This window comes from Callithrix jacchus, chromosome 1 (genome assembly GCF_049354715.1).
Source record: "Callithrix jacchus isolate 240 chromosome 1, calJac240_pri, whole genome shotgun sequence".
In the NCBI taxonomy this organism is placed as follows: Eukaryota; Metazoa; Chordata; class Mammalia; order Primates; family Cebidae; genus Callithrix; species Callithrix jacchus.
The window spans coordinates 201,890,469-201,908,619 of NC_133502.1; the positions used below are offsets into that span (position 1 = coordinate 201,890,469).

The 18,151-nt window shown below is 43.0% G+C and overlaps 2 protein-coding genes across 7 annotated transcripts in view; one reads left to right on the top strand and one right to left on the bottom strand.

The window, feature by feature from the left end:
• Positions 1-18,151, top strand: part of DRG1 (developmentally regulated GTP binding protein 1) — a 48,011-nt gene that overhangs the window by 1,041 nt on the left and 28,819 nt on the right. For all 5 annotated transcript variants that reach the window (XR_008474621.2, XM_035270232.3, XM_017963162.4 and 2 more), the window contains exons 2-5: positions 4-127; positions 2,971-3,146; positions 4,726-4,795; positions 17,542-17,711. Coding sequence is in view for 4 of the 5 variants with exons in the window: in XM_035270232.3 (XP_035126123.1) it covers positions 4-127; positions 2,971-3,146; positions 4,726-4,795; positions 17,542-17,711 (540 nt within the window). In the remaining variant the exon portion in view is untranslated. The remainder of the gene's footprint in view (positions 1-3; positions 128-2,970; positions 3,147-4,725; positions 4,796-17,541; positions 17,712-18,151) is intronic.
• EIF4ENIF1 (eukaryotic translation initiation factor 4E nuclear import factor 1) overlaps positions 14,086-18,151 on the bottom strand; it is a 74,708-nt gene continuing 70,642 nt past the window's right edge. Inside the window, exon 18 of one of the 2 annotated variants that reach the window (XM_054240355.2) lies at positions 14,086-14,228. In XM_054240355.2, coding sequence (XP_054096330.1) covers positions 14,174-14,228 — 55 coding nt within the window. In that variant the 3' untranslated portion in view covers positions 14,086-14,173. The remainder of the gene's footprint in view (positions 14,229-18,151) is intronic. The other variant, XM_054240346.2, reaches the window with a different exon arrangement.

The window sequence follows — 18,151 nt, forward strand, 5'->3', positions numbered from 1 at the left end:
TAGATGGCTCGGACTCAAAAGAACAAGGCCACAGCACACCACCTAGGGCTGCTTAAGGCTCGTCTTGCTAAGCTTCGTCGAGAACTCATTACTCCAAAGGGTGGTGGTGGTGGAGGTCCAGGAGAAGGTTTGTGTTTTTCTTCTATATATATATTTTTAGGCATAATTTCTGTCAAAATAGTACATACATGTGGTTTAAAAATAACTAAAGATGGCCCAGTGCAGTGGCTCAACTTCTGCAATCCTGGCACTTTGGGAGACTGAGATGGATCACTTGAGGTCAGGAATTCAAGACCAGCCTGATCAATATAGAAAGACCCCCATCTCAAAAAAAAAAAGTTTGTTTTTTTTGTGTGTGTGTGTACCAGAGTTTTGCTCTTGTTGTCCAGGCTGGTGTGCAATGGTGTGATCTCGGCTCACCGCAACCTCCACCTCCTGGGTTCAAATGATTCTGCCTCGGCCTCTTGAGTAGCTGGGATTACAGGCATGCACTACCACACCCAGCTAATTTTTTTATATTTTTAGTAGAGATGGGGTATTTCGTTGTTGGTCAGGCTGGTCTCAAACTCCTGACCTCAGGTGATCCACTTGCCTTAGCCTCCCAGAGTTCTGGGATTACAGGTGTGAACCACCATGTCTGGCCAAAAAAAGTTTTTTTAAACGAGAAAAATAACTAAAGATGTTGTACTGAATGAGATTTATATTTTCTAAGTATGAATTCTTGAACTATGTTTGTTTGTTTGTTTACTTATTTGAGATGGAGTTTTGTTCTTACTGCCCAGGCTGGAGTGCAATGGCGCAGTCTCTGCTCACCACAACCTCCACCTCCCATGTTCAAGCGATTCTCCTGCCTCAGCCTCCCGAGTAGCTGGGATTACAGGCATGTGCCACCATGCCTGGCTAATTTTGTATTTTTTAATAGAGATGGAGTTTCTTCATATTGGTAAGGCTGGTCTTGAACTCCCGACCTCAGGTGATCTGCTTCCTCAGCCTCTCAAAGTGCTGCGATTACAGGCCAGAGCCACCACGTCCAGCTGAACTATGTTTATTTTTATTCTGCTGGTTTCAGAGGCAAATGGATATTGTTTAAGTGTACTGTAGTTTTATTTATATTCTGCACTGATACAAAATAGATTTACATGTGCTGGGTGCAGTGGTTCATCCTTGTAATCTCAGCATTTTGGGAGGCTGAGGTGGGAGGATTGCTTGAGGCCAGGAGTTTGAAACCAGCAAGACCCTGTCTCTACAGGCTTATGAATGAAGGGTCCCCCTGGGTATGAAAGATGTGCAAAAAAAAAAAAAAAATTGGGCCGGGCGCGGTGGCTCAAGCCTGTGATCCCAGCACTTTGGGAGGCCAAGGCGGGTGGATCTCGAGGTCAACAGATTGAGAACATCCTGGTCAACATGGTGAAACCCCGTCTCTACTAAAAATACAAAAAATTAGCTGGGCATGGTGGCGCGTGCCTGTAATCCCAGCGACTCAGGAGGCTGAGGCAGGAGAATTGCCTGAACCCAGGAGGCGGAGGTTGTGGTGAGCTGAGATTGCGCCGTTGTACTCCAGCCTGGGTAACAAGAGTGAAACCCCGTCTCAAAAAAAAAAAATTAGCCTAATGTGGTGGTGCATGCCTGTGGTCTCAGCTACTTGGGAGTCTGAGTTGGGAGGATTGCTTGAACCTAGGAGGTAGAGGCTGCAGTGAGTTGTGATGGGGCCACTGCACTTCAGCCTGGGTGATAAAGCGAGATCTCATCTTGAGAAAACCAAAGTAGATTTACATTGGCTTACAGAAATATGTAAATCTGTACCGTCAACAAGGTTAAAAATAAGTAAGGACTTTGATGCAAAGGGAAAATGAAGATAGGAAAAATAAGTTGAAGCCAAGAGAGGTAAGATTAGGACTAAAAGGGATGGCAAAAGACCTGTGCACTTGCTAGACAAGGGCCACAAATTTGACTCTGAACTTGTTTGCAGCCATTGTAAAAAAATGAAAACCCAGTCAGTCATGCAATTTACAGAGTTTGTAAGACAAAAAAACAACTCTTTTTAATTAATTAATTAATTGTAATTATTAAAAGGATAGCTGCTCCATAGGCAGAGCAGGGCTACAAGAGTAGCTAACAACCCTATTTTTGGATCATTTTTTATATATATTTGGGCTGTACTTTCTTTTCTTTCTTTTTTTTGGAGATAGAGTCTCGCTCTGTTGCCCAGGTTGGAGTACAGTGGTGTGATCACAGCTCACTGCAGCCTCAACCTCCTGGGCTCAAGTGATTCTCCCATCTCAGCCTCTCAAGTACCTGAGACCTACAGGTGTATGCCACCATGCCTGGCTAATTTTTAAATTTTTTTTATAGAGACAAGATTTTGGCATGTTGCCCGCTTGATCTGAATTTCTGGGCTCAAGAGATCCTCCTGCCTTAGCCTCTGGAATAGCAAGGGCTATAGATGTGTGCCACTGCTTGACTTTTTTGAATACAGGTTTTATATCAAACACTTCACTGAATTTTGTGAATTGCTATGCCCTCAAGTTTCTACTTTAAAGGTTAACCATAAAAAGTTTGAGAAATAATGCCTAAAGGGATAGGCAGTTAAAATGTGAAAGAAATTATGAGTTTTGCCATGTGCAGTGGCTCACGCCTGTAATCCCAGCACTTTGGGAGGCCGAGGTGGGTGAATCATTTAAGGTTGGGAGTTCAAGACCAGCCTGACCAACATGGAGAAACCCCGCCTCTACTAAAAATACAAAATTACTCAAGTGGTGGTGCATGCCTGTAATCCCAGCTACTCGGGAGGCTGAGGCAGGAGAATCACTTGAATCTAGGAGGCGGAGGCTGTGGTGAGCCAGGATTGCACCACTGCACTCCAGGGTGGGCAACAAGAGTGAAACTCTGTCTCAAAAAAAAAAAGAAATTATGAGTCTTAATACTCTTGGGGAATAACTCTCCTCTTTTTGGTATTCATTGATGTTTTAGGTTTTGATGTGGCCAAGACAGGTGATGCTCGAATTGGATTTGTTGGTTTTCCATCTGTGGGGAAGTCAACATTGCTTAGTAACCTGGCAGGGGTGTATTCTGAGGTAGCAGCCTATGAATTCACTACTCTGACCACTGTGCCTGGTGTCATCAGATACAAAGGTGCCAAGATCCAGGTGAGTCAAGTCTGCAGACTAAGGAAGGAAATAAATCTATTCCTCATTTAGGAAGAACTGTATTGGGAGCTCACTCTATGCCAGGCCTGATCTTTGATCTACTAGGTACTTACTGCCTAGTAGGGGAAATAGAGCACTACAAAAATAGAATAATCCAATGGGATAGTGCATGTAAAAATGCAGAGAAAGGGCTGGGCACGATGGCTCACGCCTGTAATCCCAGCACTTTGGGAGGCTGAGGAGAGCAGATCACCTTAGGTTGGGAGTTTGAGACGACCCTGACTAACATGGAGAAACCCCGTCTCTTCTAAAAATACACAATTAGCCTGGTATGGTAGTGTATGCCTGTAATTCCAGCTACTCGGGAGGCTGAGGCAGGAGAAGTGCTTGAAACCAGCAGGCGGAGGTTGCAGTGAGCTGAGATAGCACCGTCACACTCTAGCCTGAGCAGTGAAAGCAAAATTTGATCTCAAAAAAAAATGTAGAGAAAGAAGGGACTACTTTTTCACCTGAGGGCAGAGGAGGGGGCTTCCTCTTGGGAGACAAAGAAGGCTTCCTGTAGAAAGTGACATTGGAGGTGGGTCTTGAAGTTAGATTCCACCAGGTAGAGAAGGATGAGAAAAGCATTTCAGGCAGCAGTAATGTTGAACAACCTGCTGTGGTACAAGATTAGGTGTGGGGCAAGAGTAGTGAAAGCTGAATTATGAAAGAGCCTGTGTACCTGCTGAGGAAGTTGAATTTTATCTTGTATGTGGCTAGGAACCTCAGAAACTTTAAAATAAGTAAATAACATGATCAGACCCCCTTTTTTTTTTTTTTTGAGGCGGAGTTTCGCTCTTGTTACCCAGGCTGGAGTGCAATGGCGCGATCTCGGCTCACCGCAACCTCCGCCTCCTGGGTTCAGGCAATTCTCCTGCCTCAGCCTCCTGAGTAGCTGGGACTACAGGTGCGCGCCACCATGCCCAGCTAATTATTTGTATTTTTAGTAGAGACGGGGTTTCACTCCATGTTGGCCAAGCTGGTCTTGATCTCTTGACCTCGTGATCCACCCGCCTCGGCCTCCCAAAGTGCTGGGATTACAGGCTTGTACCACCGCGCCTGGCCTGACTGAAGTCTTATAAAGGGTAACTTTTAATGTATATGACTCATAAATAACAAATATACATTAAAAAACGAGACAGAAAAACTGCACTGCAGCCTGGGCGATAGAGCGAGACTCTTGTCTCAGGAAAAATAAAAAGTTAGGTGCCTGGTGGCGCCTGTAATCTCAGCTACTTGGGAGGCTGAGGCAGGAGAATTGCTTGAACCAGAGAAGCAGAGGTTGCAGTGAGCCAAGATCATGCCATTGCACTCCAGCCTGCACAAAAAGCAATAAAACTTTAATCTCAAAAGAAAAAGCCTTTAGATGATATTTAGTAGATACTTTGTAAAAGTAATATTTACACACCCACTTATAAGGGAGATTGGATTTGGGTCTGATAAATTATAGGTACTTGAAAAATAAATTATTCTGTTTCATATTTCCAAATTTATAACTAGTTTTTTCTTTCATCCTCTTCCTTCATCCTTAATCTTGCAGCTCCTGGATCTCCCAGGTATCATTGAAGGTGCCAAGGATGGGAAAGGTAGAGGTCGTCAAGTCATTGCAGGTGAGTGGTTGAGTACCACTATCCTGGGATATCATCCCCTTCTCTGGTATTATTCCTTTATTCAGGGACTATTAGGCTTGAAGATCATACCACAGTGAAGGGCACAGTTTCACCTGACTTCTCATTAGAGGTGAAACTTGAAGGGACCTCCGCTGCAGCTGTGGCAGTGTTCTGAATCTGTGCTGTCCAACATTGTAGCTCCTAGGCATGTATGGGTATAGAGCTCTTGAAATGTGCCTAGTACAATTAAGGAGCTAGTGGATGGGGTCTGTATTGGACAATGCAGCTGTAGACATTTTACATGGCTGTCATCCTGAGATTTTCTGCTCTTTTCTTGTGTGGGATCTTCCATTTCCTAGAGGCAGTGTGTACTTTTTTGGGATGTTTTGCTGGCATACATTCTTTAATAACTTCCCCAGAGAAGATGAATGATAAAGGTACATTTTTCTGTCTTTTCATGGCTTTTTTTTTGTCGGGGAAGGAGGACAGAGTATCACTCTGTCACCCAGACTGGAGTGCAGTAGCGCAGTCTTGGCTCACTGCAGCCTCTTTCTCCTGGGTTCAAGCGATCCTCCTTCCTCAGCCTCCTAGGTAGCAGAGACTACAGATGTGTACCACTGACTAATTTTGTGTGTGTGTTTTTTTGGTAGAGACAGGGTTCCATCATGTTGCCCAAACTCCTGAGCTCAAGTGATCTACCTGCCTCGAACTCCTAGAGTACTATCTTTTCACGTTTTAAGGTTATTTTTTTATTTTTTATTTTTGAGACAGAGTTTCGCTCTTGTTACCCAGGCTGGAGTGCAATGGCACGATCTGCGCTCACTGCAACCTCCGCCTCCTGGGATCAGGCAATTCTCCTGCCTCAGCCTCCCGAGTAGCTGGGATTACAGGCACACGCCACCATGCCCAGCTAATTTTTTGTATTTTTAGTAGAGACGGGGATTCACCATGTTGACCAGGATGGTCTCGATCTCTTGACCTCGTGATCCACCCGCCTCGGCCTCCCAAAGTGCTGGGATTACAGGCGTGAGACACCGCGCCCGGCCTAAGGTTATTTTTATTTTACCCTTGTACTGGAGTCATTAATTTGGCTGTTTATAGAATTATAATTTAGAAGTCATTTTCCCTCAGAAATTTGAAAAACACCATTTTCTAACATCTACTATTGCTGTTGAGTCAAGTAGTTAGAACATCTTTTGGCTTTTGATAATCAACTTTTTTCCCATACTGGAAGATCTTAAAAGCTACTTACTTCAGCAAGCTATTTATTTGTTTGGGCTTTTTCTTTTTCTCTCTTTTCTTTAATTCATTTTGCTGGATATTTTGTGGACCCTTTTGTTTTTTCTTTTTTTGAAACAGGGTCTCACTCCCATACCCAGACTGGAATGTGGTGGTGAGATCTTGGCTCACTGCAGCCTCGACTACTGGGCTCAGGTGATCCACCTCAGCCTCCTGAGTAACTGGGACTACAGGTGCGTGCCACCATACTTGTTTAATTTTTTTTTGTTTTTAGTAGACACAAGGTTTTGCCATGTTGCCCAGGCTGCTTTTTTTTTTTTAATTCTCTTTCCCTTTCATGGTGTGGTGGATTCTTTCAGCATGACAACTCATATCTTTCATTTATGGGAAATTTTCCTGTTTTCTTTGGTAATTTCTTCTATTTTCTTATTTATGGAAGGTTTGCTAATAGAATGCTGGACTTCTGGGTTTATAATTTTTGTAATTTCTTTTTTTATAAAGACAGGGTCTCACTTTGTCACCGAGGCTGGAGTGTAGCAGTCTGACTGTATGTAGCTCACTGTAACCTGGACGCAGACAATCTTCCCGTGTCAGCTTTCGGAGTAGCTAGGACTACAGACACATAAGACCATGGTGGGCTAATTTTTAAATTTTTTTTTTTTTTTTTTTTGAGACAGAGTTTCGTTCTTGTTACCCAGGCTGGAGTGCAGTGGCGTAGTCTCAGCTCACTGCAACTTCCGCCTCCTGGGTTCAGGCAATTCTCCTGCCTCAGTCTCCTGAGTGGCTGGGATTACAGGCACGTGCCACCATGCCCAGCTAATTTTTTGTATCTGTAGTAGAGACGGGGTTTCACTATGTTGACCAGGATGGTCTTGATCTCTTGACCTTGTGATCCACCCGCCTCGGCCTCCCAAAGTGCTGGGATTACAGGCGTGAGCCACCGCACCCAGCCCCAATTTTTAAAATTTTTTGTAGGGGTCTTGCTCTGTTGCTTAGGCTGATCTTGAACTCCTGGGCTCAAGTCATCCTCCTGCCTTGACCTTCCAAAGTGTTGGGATCACAGGTGTGAGCCGTTGTGCTTGGCCCTTTTTATGTTTTAAATTGTCTTTCATCTCTTAATTTTTTCTGTATGTGATTTTCTTGGCATTGTCTTTTAATCCTGCTATTGAGTGTATTTCTGCTGTAGTATGATTTTTAATTTCTAAGACTTTGTTTCTGTCTTCAGATTTTTCCTTTATTAGCATCTTGTTCTTGTTAAATGGATGCATTATTTTTTCTTAGACTCTTTTCTGTGTTTTTTTTTGACATGAAGTGTCACTCTTGCCCGGCTGGAGTGTAATGGCTGGATCTCAGCACACTGCAAACTCTGCCTCCTGGGTTCAACTGATTTTCCTGCCTCAGCCTCCTGAGTAGCTGGGATTACAGGCGCCTGCCACCATGCCCAGCTAATTTTTGTATTTTTAGTAGAGACTGGGTTTCACCATGTTGGCTAGGCTGGTCTCAAACTCCTGACTTCAGATGATCCATCCACCTTGGCCTCCCAAAGTGTTGAGATTACAGGAGTGAGCCACTGCGCCCTCCTGACTCTTATGTATTCTTACAAGGACACATATGACTTCCCCATTGTCAAACCTAAGGGCCAATTTATTGTCCACATCTTTCTAACGAGAGTAACATACTAGATCTTTCCCTCCTTGAAGTATTTGCTTTGCTTGGTCTCTGATACCAGTTCCTCTTACTGGTCTCCTTTGCTTGATTTGTCCCATCATCAAGATCTCTAAATGTGGATTGCCCCGATGCCTATTCTTAGAGATTCTTTTCTTTTCTGTCTCTGCTCTGTCTATGCCAAATGAGGGTTATTTCATCTAGTTCTTTGGCTTAAATGTCTGGATCTATATGCTGATGATTGTGAAATGTGTGGCAGTATTTTGCCCTCTGATGAACTACAGACCAGCTGCCAACATATCTTTACTTGGATATCTAATTAGGTGTCTCAAACTTAGCATGTGTAAGATTAAATTCTTGTTTCAGCCAAGGTGGGAGGAACACTTGAGCTCAGGAGTTTGAGACCAGCCTGGGCAACATAATGTTACCTCATCTCTATTGAAAAATGAAAGTAAATTTAAAAATTAAAAAACAAATTCTTCATCTCCCATCCTCAACTTGCTCTTCCCTTAGTCTTTTCTGTATCAGTAAAGGCAAATTTATTCTTCAGATCTTTTAGGTCAAATCTTTATTTTCCTTTCATCCCCCATATCCACTTCATTATATCCAGTTGGTTTTACCTTTGAAATATATCTAGAGGCCAGCCAATTTTTTTTCCCCTCTTTTTCGTCCTTAACTGAAAAGCATTGAGTTATGTGACTGACATGCTGGCTACTATGCTAAGGAGGAAACTCTACCAAAAGGTTTAGTTAATCATACTCCTCAGTTCCTGGCACATTTTCCTTTGTTTTTTTTAGAGACAGGGTCTTGCTTTCTTGCCGAGGCTGGAGTACAGTGTCACGATCACAGCTCACAGCAGCCTTAATCTGGAATCAGGCGATCCTTACTCCTCAGCCATCTTGAGTAGCTAGGACTACAGGCATGTACCATCTTGCCTGGCTAATTTTTTGCTTTTTGTAGAGACAGTCTCTCTATGTTGTTCAGGGTGATCTTGAAAACCCCGGGCTCCAGAGATCCTCTCTCCTCAGCTTGAGTAGCTGGGACTACAGGCATTTACCACCGTGGAAGGCTAATTGATTTTTACTGTTTTAGAGGTAGAATCTTGATATGTTGCCCAGGTAGTGATTATCTTTCTCATTATTTTTCAAGAATTTCTCTTAAGTTCTATGTCTAATATGATACCTACTAGCTATATGTGACTAAAATTAGTGGAATAAAATTTAAAATTTAGTTCTTCAGTTACGTAAGCCACATTTTGTATGCTTATTAGCTACACGTGACTAGTAGCTACTGTATTGGACAGTATAGATGCAGAATATTTTCATTATTGCAGAAACTTCTATTGGATAACACTGCTCCTGATATTAATTCCTTGTCAGCTTTGGACATTACAAGTATCTTCTCCAATTAATTTTGTCCAAGGCGATATTTGTTGAATAAAAATCCTTAATTTTGGTAGAATCTAGTTTACTGTTTATTTGTAGCTGGGACCACAGGTGTGCACCACCATGCCTGGCTAATTTTTTGTATTTTCAGTAGAAACGGGGTTTCGCCCTATTGGCCAGGCTGGTCTTGAACTCCTGACCTGAAGTGATCTGCCTGCCTTGGTCTCCCAAAGTGCTGGGATTACAGGTGTGAGCACCTGGCCTATTCTTTATTTTTTCTTATGGTTTGTGCTTTTGAGGTTTTATTTAAGACATCTTTATCTTGGCCAGTTGCTATGGCTCATGTCTGTAATCCAAGAACTTTGGGAGCCCAAGTGACAGAGTGAGACTCCATCTCAAAAAAAAAAATTAATAAATAAAATAATTTCCAGTTACCTTGGTCACTTTCTCCCTTTTTTTTTTTGAAATGGAGTCTTGCTCTTGTTACCCAGGCTGGAGTGCAATGGCATGATCTTGGCTCACCTCAACCTCTGCCTCCCGGGTTCAAGTGATCCTCCTGCCTCAGCCTCCCAAGTAGTTGGGATTACAGGCATATACCACCAAGCTCAGCCAACTTTTGTATTTTTAGTAGAGATGAGGTTTCTCTATGTTGGTCAGGTTGGTCTTGAACTCTTGACCTCAGGTGATATTCCCACCTTGGCCTCCCAAAGTATTGGGATTACAGGCGTGAGCCACCAGGCCCTGCTGGTCAGTTTCTTTACCCAGTGTTATTTATTTTTTTCATGGTCCTTATGTCCACTTGGCCCATATTCATTTGTAAATTTATTTATTATTGTCTCCTGTTATAGGAATGTAAAGTTTGTGTGAAGGGAAAGTTTTCTGTTTTGTTCACAGCTGAATCCTCAGTAAATATTTGTTGAATGGATAAAGAAATGCCTATGAGTTAGATGGTCATGGTATGAGGCTTGGGGCAGGAAAATTGCTTGAGCCCATAAGGTAGAGGTCATAGTGAGCTATGATTGTGCCAGTGCCACTCTAGCCTAGATGATGGAGTGAGAGCTTGCTAAAAAAAAAAAAAAAATCTTTCTAACAAGAAAATTAAAAAAAAAAGTTCTGAGGCTATCAGTGGTAGTTGTTTTTTTTTGTTTGAGATGGAGTCTCACTTTGCCACCCAAGCTGGAGTACAGTGGCACAGTCTTGGCTCACTGCAACCTCTGCCTCCTGGGTTTAAGCAGTTCTCCTGCCTTAGCTTCCCAAGTAGCTGGAAATACAGGCATGCATCACCCCGCCTAGCTATTTTTTTTTTTTTTTTAATTTTATTTTTAGTAGAGATGGGGTTTCACCATGTTAGCCAGGCTGGTCTCAAAACTCCAAGTGATCCGCTCGCCTTGGCCTCCCAAAGTGCTGGGATTATTACAGGTGTGAACCACCATGCCCAGCCTCAATGGTAGATTTTTAAAAAAAAAATACTTTCTTCTGCCTCCCTGTATCTTTTCTATTTTCTCAGATTTTTTTTTTTCTTTAATGTTTTCTTTTGGTCTCTTTCTTTTGGTCTCTCTTTTTCATACTGGAAGCTTTTCTCAAATGTCTGGTGATCCTATTAAAATGTCTGGTGATACCTATTAAAAAAATAGGTAGGGGACATGGCACACGTGTAGTCCCAGCTATTCAAGGAGGCTGAGGCAGGAGGATAAGTTGAGCCCAGGAGGTGGAGGTTACAGTGAGCTAGGATTGTGCTACTGCACTCCAGCCTGAAGAGGGAATTGGCCACGCGTAGTGGTTCACGCTTGTAATCCCAGCACTTCGGGAGGCTGAGGTGAGTGGATCACTTGAGGTTAGGAGTTCGAGACCAGCCTGGCCAACATGGCGAAACCCTGTCTCTACCAAAAAATACAAAAATTAGCTGGGTACGGTGGCAGGCACCTGTAATCCCAGCTACTTGGGAGGCTGAGGCAGGAGAATTGCTTGAACCGGGAGGTGGCAGTTGCAGTGAGCTGAGATTGTGTCATTACACTCCAGTCTGGGAGACAGTGAAAGACTCCGTCTCAAAAGAAAAAAAAAGGAGATAATTTAAAAAAAGAATAAGGAACTAGAAAGTTGATGGAAGCAGAATTCTTTTTTTATGTTTTAAGATGGAGTCTCAGTCTATCACCCAGGCTAGCTGGAGTGCAGTGGCGTGATCTTGGCTCACTGTAATCTCTGCCTCCTGGTTCAAGTGATTCTCGTGCCTCAGCCTCCCGAGTAGCTGGGGTTACAGGTGCCCACTACCACAGTCAGCTGATTGTTGTATTTTTAGTAGAGAGGGGGTTTTACCATGTTAGCCAGGCTGGTCTTGAACTCCTGACCTCAGGTGATCTCCCACCTCAGCCTCGCAAAGTGCTGGGATTATAGGTGTGAGCTCCTGTGCCCAGCTGGAAGCAGAATTTTTGACAAATGAATTTTAATATAGGTTGATGTGCAGTGAGCCAGCTTTCTTGGAAAAACAACTCTGGATGTCTATAACAGTAGTATTTTTTCCCTGTGGCTAGTCAGTAACTCCACAAAAAAAAAAATTGCTTAAATCCTCTATGCTGGAGGAATGAAACGGGAAGGTGTCTAGAGATTCTTTTTTTTTTTTTTCCTAGACTGCTCAGCAGAAGAGATTCTTATTCTGTATAGACTTTAATTAAGCTTCCTTCTTTTTTTTTTTTGAGACGGAGTTTCGCTCTTGTTACCCAGGCTGGAGTGCAATGGCACGATCTCGGCTTACCGCAACCTCCGCCTCCTGGGTTCAAGCAATTCTGCCTCAGCCTCCTGAGTAGCTGGGACTACAGGTGCGCGCCACCATGCCCAGCTAATTTTTGTATTTTTAGTAGAGACGGGGTTTCACCATGTTGACCAGGATGGTCTCTCGATCTCTTGACCTCGTGATCCACCTGCTTCAGGCCTCCCAAAGTACTGGAATTATAGGCGTGAGCCACCGCGCCCAGCTTAAGCTTCCTTCTTTTAAGTCCATTGCTCTATTGTTGTGTTCCCTTAGGCTAGTATGGCTGAGCCTGGATCCTGGTAGCCTTTCTTTTTTATGTCTTGGGTCTCTTCAGGAAAAGATTCAGTTGCCCAGAAGAGCCACATTTCCATTTACAACTTTATTTCATCATTCTGTTTTGACTTTAGTATTGTCCTTGTCTGTCTGGAGTATCCTGTTTGTTTTCATGTTATTATCAAGGAATAGGTCAGAGAAGGACAAATGTTTAGCCAGCATTTTTGAATTATAACATTGGCTTTCTTTAATTAAAAAAAAAAAAAGGCCGGGCACAGTGGCTCAAGCCTGTATTCCCAGCACTTTGGGAGGCCGAGGTGGGTGGATCACGAGGTCAAGAGATCGAGACCATCCTGGTCAATATGGTGAAACCCTGTCTCTACTAAAAATACAAAAAATTAGCAGGGCACTGTGGCGTGTGCCTGTAATCCCAGCTACTCAGGAGGCTGAGGCAGGAGAATTGCCTGAACCCAGGAGGCGGAGGTTGTGGTGAGCTGAGATCGCGCCATTGCACTCCAGCCTGGGTAACAAAAGCGAAACTCGGTCTCAAAAAAAAAAAAAAAAAAGGGCCTGCTGGGCATGGTGGCTCATGCATGTAATCCCAGCACTTTGGGAGGCCGAGGCAGGTAGATTACTTGAGCACATGAGTTCAGGACACCTGGGCAACATGGTGAAATTCTGTCTTTACAAAAAATAAAAAGTTAGCTGGGCATGGTGGCTTGTACCTGTAGTCCCAGCTACTCGGGAGGCTGAGGTAGGAGAATCGCTTGAGACTGGGAGGTGGAGGTTGCAATGAGCCAAGATCATGCCATTGCATTCCAGCCTGGGCAACCAGTGAAACCCTGTCTCAAAAAAAAAATTTTTTTAAAGGCCTAAGAGTTCTAAATTGGATATAGATTTTTCCTAAAAGGTTGTTTGTACTTCTGGCCTTTAGTTTCCTCTTAAGCATGAAAGTGAATAATATAACACAGAGAAAGCATGGTTAGTTTCAGTTCTCCTTTGGGCTGTCGGGAAAAAATCTTTTACTCTGTGAACTTTAAAATTCTGATGTGTGCCTGTTTTTTCATGTTAATGCTAATAGTGCCCTTTTTTCCATTCTCAGAAGTCTACTTGGATGACTTGTGGATGAACTTGGATGATAAATAGTCACTCCAATTGTTTTTTTTTAATATTTGAATTTTTATAATGAGTATTTTTTGGTTTCTGTTTTTATTTTTTATTTTATTTTATTTCTTTTTTCTTTTTTTTTTTTGAGATGGAGTTTCGCTCTCGTTACCCAGGCTGGAGTGTAATGGCACGATATCGGCTCACTGCAACCTCCGCCTCCCGGGTTCAGGCAATTCTCCTGCTTCAGCCTCCCGAGTAGCCGGGATTACAGGCATGTGCCACCACGCCCAGCTAATTTTTTGTATTTTTAGTAGAGATGGGGTTTCACCATGTTGACCAGGATGGTCTCGATCTCTTGACCTCGTGATCCACCCGCCTCGGCCTCCCAAAGTGCTAAGATTACAGGCTTGAGCCACCGCGCCCGGCCTCTGTTTTTATTTTTAATCAAAAAGAAATTGTGAGGTGGACAGGAGGATTGCTTGAGCCCAAGAGTTTGAGACTGTCACGAGCTATGATTGTGCCACTGCACTCTAGCCTGGGCAATAGAGCAAGACACCGTCTCTATTAAAAAAAGAAAAAAGAAAAGGGAAAAAAAAAGCTACAAAAATTCTCACGGTCTTTGATGAACTATTTTTCCATTGTTTAAAATTAAATGCCAACCAGATTGAGACTCTTTGTTACCTTAGGTTAGACAAATACTTTAGTTTTTTTTGAGACAGAGTCTCTCTCTGTTGCCAGGCTGGAGTACAGTGTGTGATCACAGCTCACTGCAACTTCCGTTTTCTAGTTTCAATCAATTCTCCTGCATCAGCCTCCTTTGTAGCTGGGATCACAGGCACGTACCGCCACGCCCGGCTAATTTTTTGTATTTTTAGTAGAGACGGGGCTTCACCATGTTGGCCAAGATGGTCTCGATCTCTTGACCTCTTCATCCATCCACCTTGGCCTCCTGAAGTGCTGGGATTACAGGCGTGAGTCACCATGCCCGGCCAAGACAAAGATTTTTTTGATGGGGACACTAAAATAATGAACCACAAAATAAACAGTTGATAAATTACATATTATCATAATTTAAAATTTACTCTGAAAGACACAGTTAAAATGAAGAAGCAAGCTACAGACTAAAGGAAAATATTAGCAATATGTATATCTGACAAGGACTTATTTTCAGAAAATATAAAGAACTTTTGGCCTGGTATGATGGCTCATGCCTGTAATTTCACTACTTTGGGAGGCCAAAGCAGGTGTGGATCACTTGAGGTCAGGAGTTTAAGATCAGCCTGGCCAGTATGGTGAAACTCTGTTTCTACTAAAACTAAAAAAAAAAAAATTAGCCAGGTGTGGGGGCATGCACCTGAAATCCCAGGTACTTGGGTGGCTGAGGCACAAGAATCGCTTGAACCTGGGAGGTGGAGGTTGCAGTGAGCTGAGATGGCACCACTGCATTTGAGCCTGCACGTCTCAAAAAAACCTCTTATAGTTCAATAATAAAGACAGCACAACTAAAAGATGGACCGGCAGTGGCTCATACCTGTAATTCCAGCACTTTGGGAGGCCAACGTGGGCGGATAACCTGAGGTTGGGAGTTTGAGACCAGCCTGACCAACATAGAGAAATCCCCTTTCTACTAAAAATACAAAAAGTTAGCCCAGCGTGGTGGCACATGCCTGTAATCCCAGCTGCCTAGGAGGCTGAGACAGGAGAATCACTTGAACCCAGGAGGTCGAGGTTGCAGTGAGCTGAGATTGCACCATTGCACTCCAGCCTGGGCAACAAGAGCGAAACTGTATCTCAAAAAAAAAAAAAAAAAAAAAAAGAGTGAACTCAGAAAATAATATGAATGGCCAGTAAGCATATGAAAAGATAGTCATCAGGGAGATGCAACCACAATGAGATGCCATTATACATTCATTAGAATGGCTACAAATAGTGACAATACCAAGTGTTGGTTGAGGATATGAAGCAGTTGGAATTCTATACACTGCTGATAGGAGTGTAAAACAGTACAAACACCTGGAAAACTATTTGGCAGTTTTTTTTTTTTTTTTGAGACGGAGTTTCGCTCTTGTTACCCAGGCTGGAGTGCAAGGGCGTGATCTCGGCTCACCACAACCTCCGCCTCCTGGGTTCAAGCAATTCTCCCTCCTCAGCCTCCTGAGTAGCTGGGATTACAGGCACGTGCCACCATGCCCAGCTAATTTTTTGTATTTTTAGTAGAGACAGGGTTTCACCATATTGACCAGGATGGTCTCAATCTCTTGACCTCGTGATCCACCCGCCTCGGCCTCCCAAAGTGCTGGGAATACAGGCTTGAGCCACTGTGCCCAGCCTATTTGCAGTTTTTAATAAACTATAGCTACCATATGACCCAACAATTTCACTGGTGTTTACCCAAGAGAAATGAAAATATATGCCCAGAGAAAGACTTGTACATGAATGTTTATAGCAGATTTCTATATTATACCCCAAAACTGAAAATAACCCAAATGTCCATCAACTGGTGAATGGATAAATAAAAATGTAGTACTGATTAGTTATAAAAAGAGATGAATTACTGGTGCATACCCAACATGGTTGAATGTCAACAATATGCTAAGTTAAAAGATCCAGGCACAACTGGGCATGGTGGTATATACCTGTAATCCCAGTACTTTGGGAGGGTCACTGAGCCCAGGAGTTTGAGGTTACAGTGAGCTATGATCACAGTACTGTATTCCAGCCTGGGCCAAAGAGGGACACCCGTTTCTTAAAAGAAAAAAAAAAATTTTTTTTTAAAAGAAAAAGGCCAGATACAGTGGCTCATGCCTGTAATTCCTGCACTTTGGGAGGCCAAGGCAGGAGGATTGCTTGAGGCCAGGTGTTAGAGGCTACAGTGAGCTATGTCATGCCACTACACTCCAGCCTGGGCAATAGAGTAAGACTGTCTCAGTTAGTCAATAAAAATAAGATATCCAGGCACAAAAGACTACATTTTTTTTCCCCATACAGATTGGATCTTACTTTGTTGCCCAGGCTGGTCTCAAATTCCTGGCCTCAAGCAATCCTCCTGTCTCGACCTCCCAGATTGCTAGGATTATAGGCATAAGCTACTGTCCCAGGCCAAAATAATACATTTTATATGATTCCATTTATACAAAATTCTAAAAGTGCAAACAAACTACCTATGGTGACAGAAAGCAAATCAGTGGTTGGCTGGGAATAGTATAGTGGGGAAGACTGAAAAGAGGCACAAAGGGTTGGGCACAGTGGCTAATGCTTGTAATCCTAGCACTTTGGGAGGCTGAGGCAGGCAGATCATGAGGTCCAGCCTGGCAATGGAGCGAGACTGCCTCTCAAAAAAAAAAAAAAAAAAAAAAAAAATTGCTAACCAAGGCCAGGTGAGGTACCTCACATTTGAAATCCTAGCACTTTGAGGGGCTAAGGCAGGCAGATGGCCTGATCTTAGGAGTTCGAGACCAGCCTGGATAACATGGTGAAACCCCATCTCTACTAAAATAGAAAAAATTAGCTAGACATGGTGGCATGCACCTGTAGTCCCAGCTACTTGGGTAGCTAAGGTAGGAGAATTGCTTGAACCCAAGAGGTGGAGGTTGCAATAAGCCAAGATCGTGCCACTGCACTCCAACCTGGGTGACAGTGAGACTCCATTTCCAAAAAAAAAAACAAAAACAAAAAAAAACGCTAACCGGATAATATTCTTTCACAGTTCTTCCTATTTTAAACCTTTCTAACCCGTATCTGAGGATTTAGTTTATTTCCTGGTTTGTATCTTTATTCTGACTTGTTTTCCTGCTATTACATCTAGAAAATGTGTCAACTCTTGGGCAAATATGGTACTGATTTCATGGCATACAAAGCAAATTGACTTCCGGTATAAATCTTTCGTAGTTATAAGAACTTTATGGCTGGGCACAATGGCTCATACTTGTAATCCCAGCACTTTGGGAGACTGAGGCGGGATTGCCTGAGGTCAAGAGTTCCAGACCAATCTGGCCAACATGGTGAAACCCCATCTCTACTAAAACAAAAAAATTAGCTGGGCTTGGTAGCATTCACCTGTAATCCCAGCTTCGGAGGCTGAGGGAGGGGAGTCGCTTGAACCAGGGAGGTTGAGGTTGCAGTGAGTTGAGATCGCACCACTATACTCCAGTTTGGGCAACAGAGCGAGACTCCATCTCAAAAAAAAAAAAAACAAAAAACCTTCATATGTGTATGTATTACAGAAAATCCTTTGACAGACCCTTAAATGTAGGGGGAAAAACACCTCTACTTGAGTATTTGGGTTAAAGCTTTACTGAACTGTCTTGGGTATTTTTTTTCTTATTTTTCAGTGGCCCGAACCTGTAACTTGATCCTGATTGTTTTGGATGTCCTGAAACCCTTGGGACATAAGAAGATAATTGAAAATGAACTGGAAGGCTTTGGCATTCGCTTGAACAGCAAACCCCCCAACATTGGCTTTAAGAAGAAGGACAAGGGAGGCATTAATCTCACAGCTACTGTAAGTGGGGAAGACTACATGGGCAGACTGCTGTAGGAATTAGAGTGGGGAGTGATGTGCATGGACATTGACACTGGAAAATTTCCTGGCTTTTCCCTGTACTAGTTGAGATAACACAAATGACTTCATAATGACTGACATGAAAGCCTTTAAGACTACGATAGGAGCCAGTCTCAGACTTACCTTTGCCACTTATTTCCTCTTTTCGGTTATTTATTGGGGATAATATGGGAGTGTGGACCAGTTTTATGCTTGCATAAGGTAGATGGCCGCCAATATCTTCTGTTTTCATTCATTTAACACAATTCATCGAGTGTCTGTCATGGGCCAAGCATTATTTTAGGCTCTGGGAAGAGGGAACAGCAAAAATCCCTCTTTTGTATTCTAATTGGATAGAATGCAAACCAGTATTAATGAGTAAAATATAATGGATTAGTCAA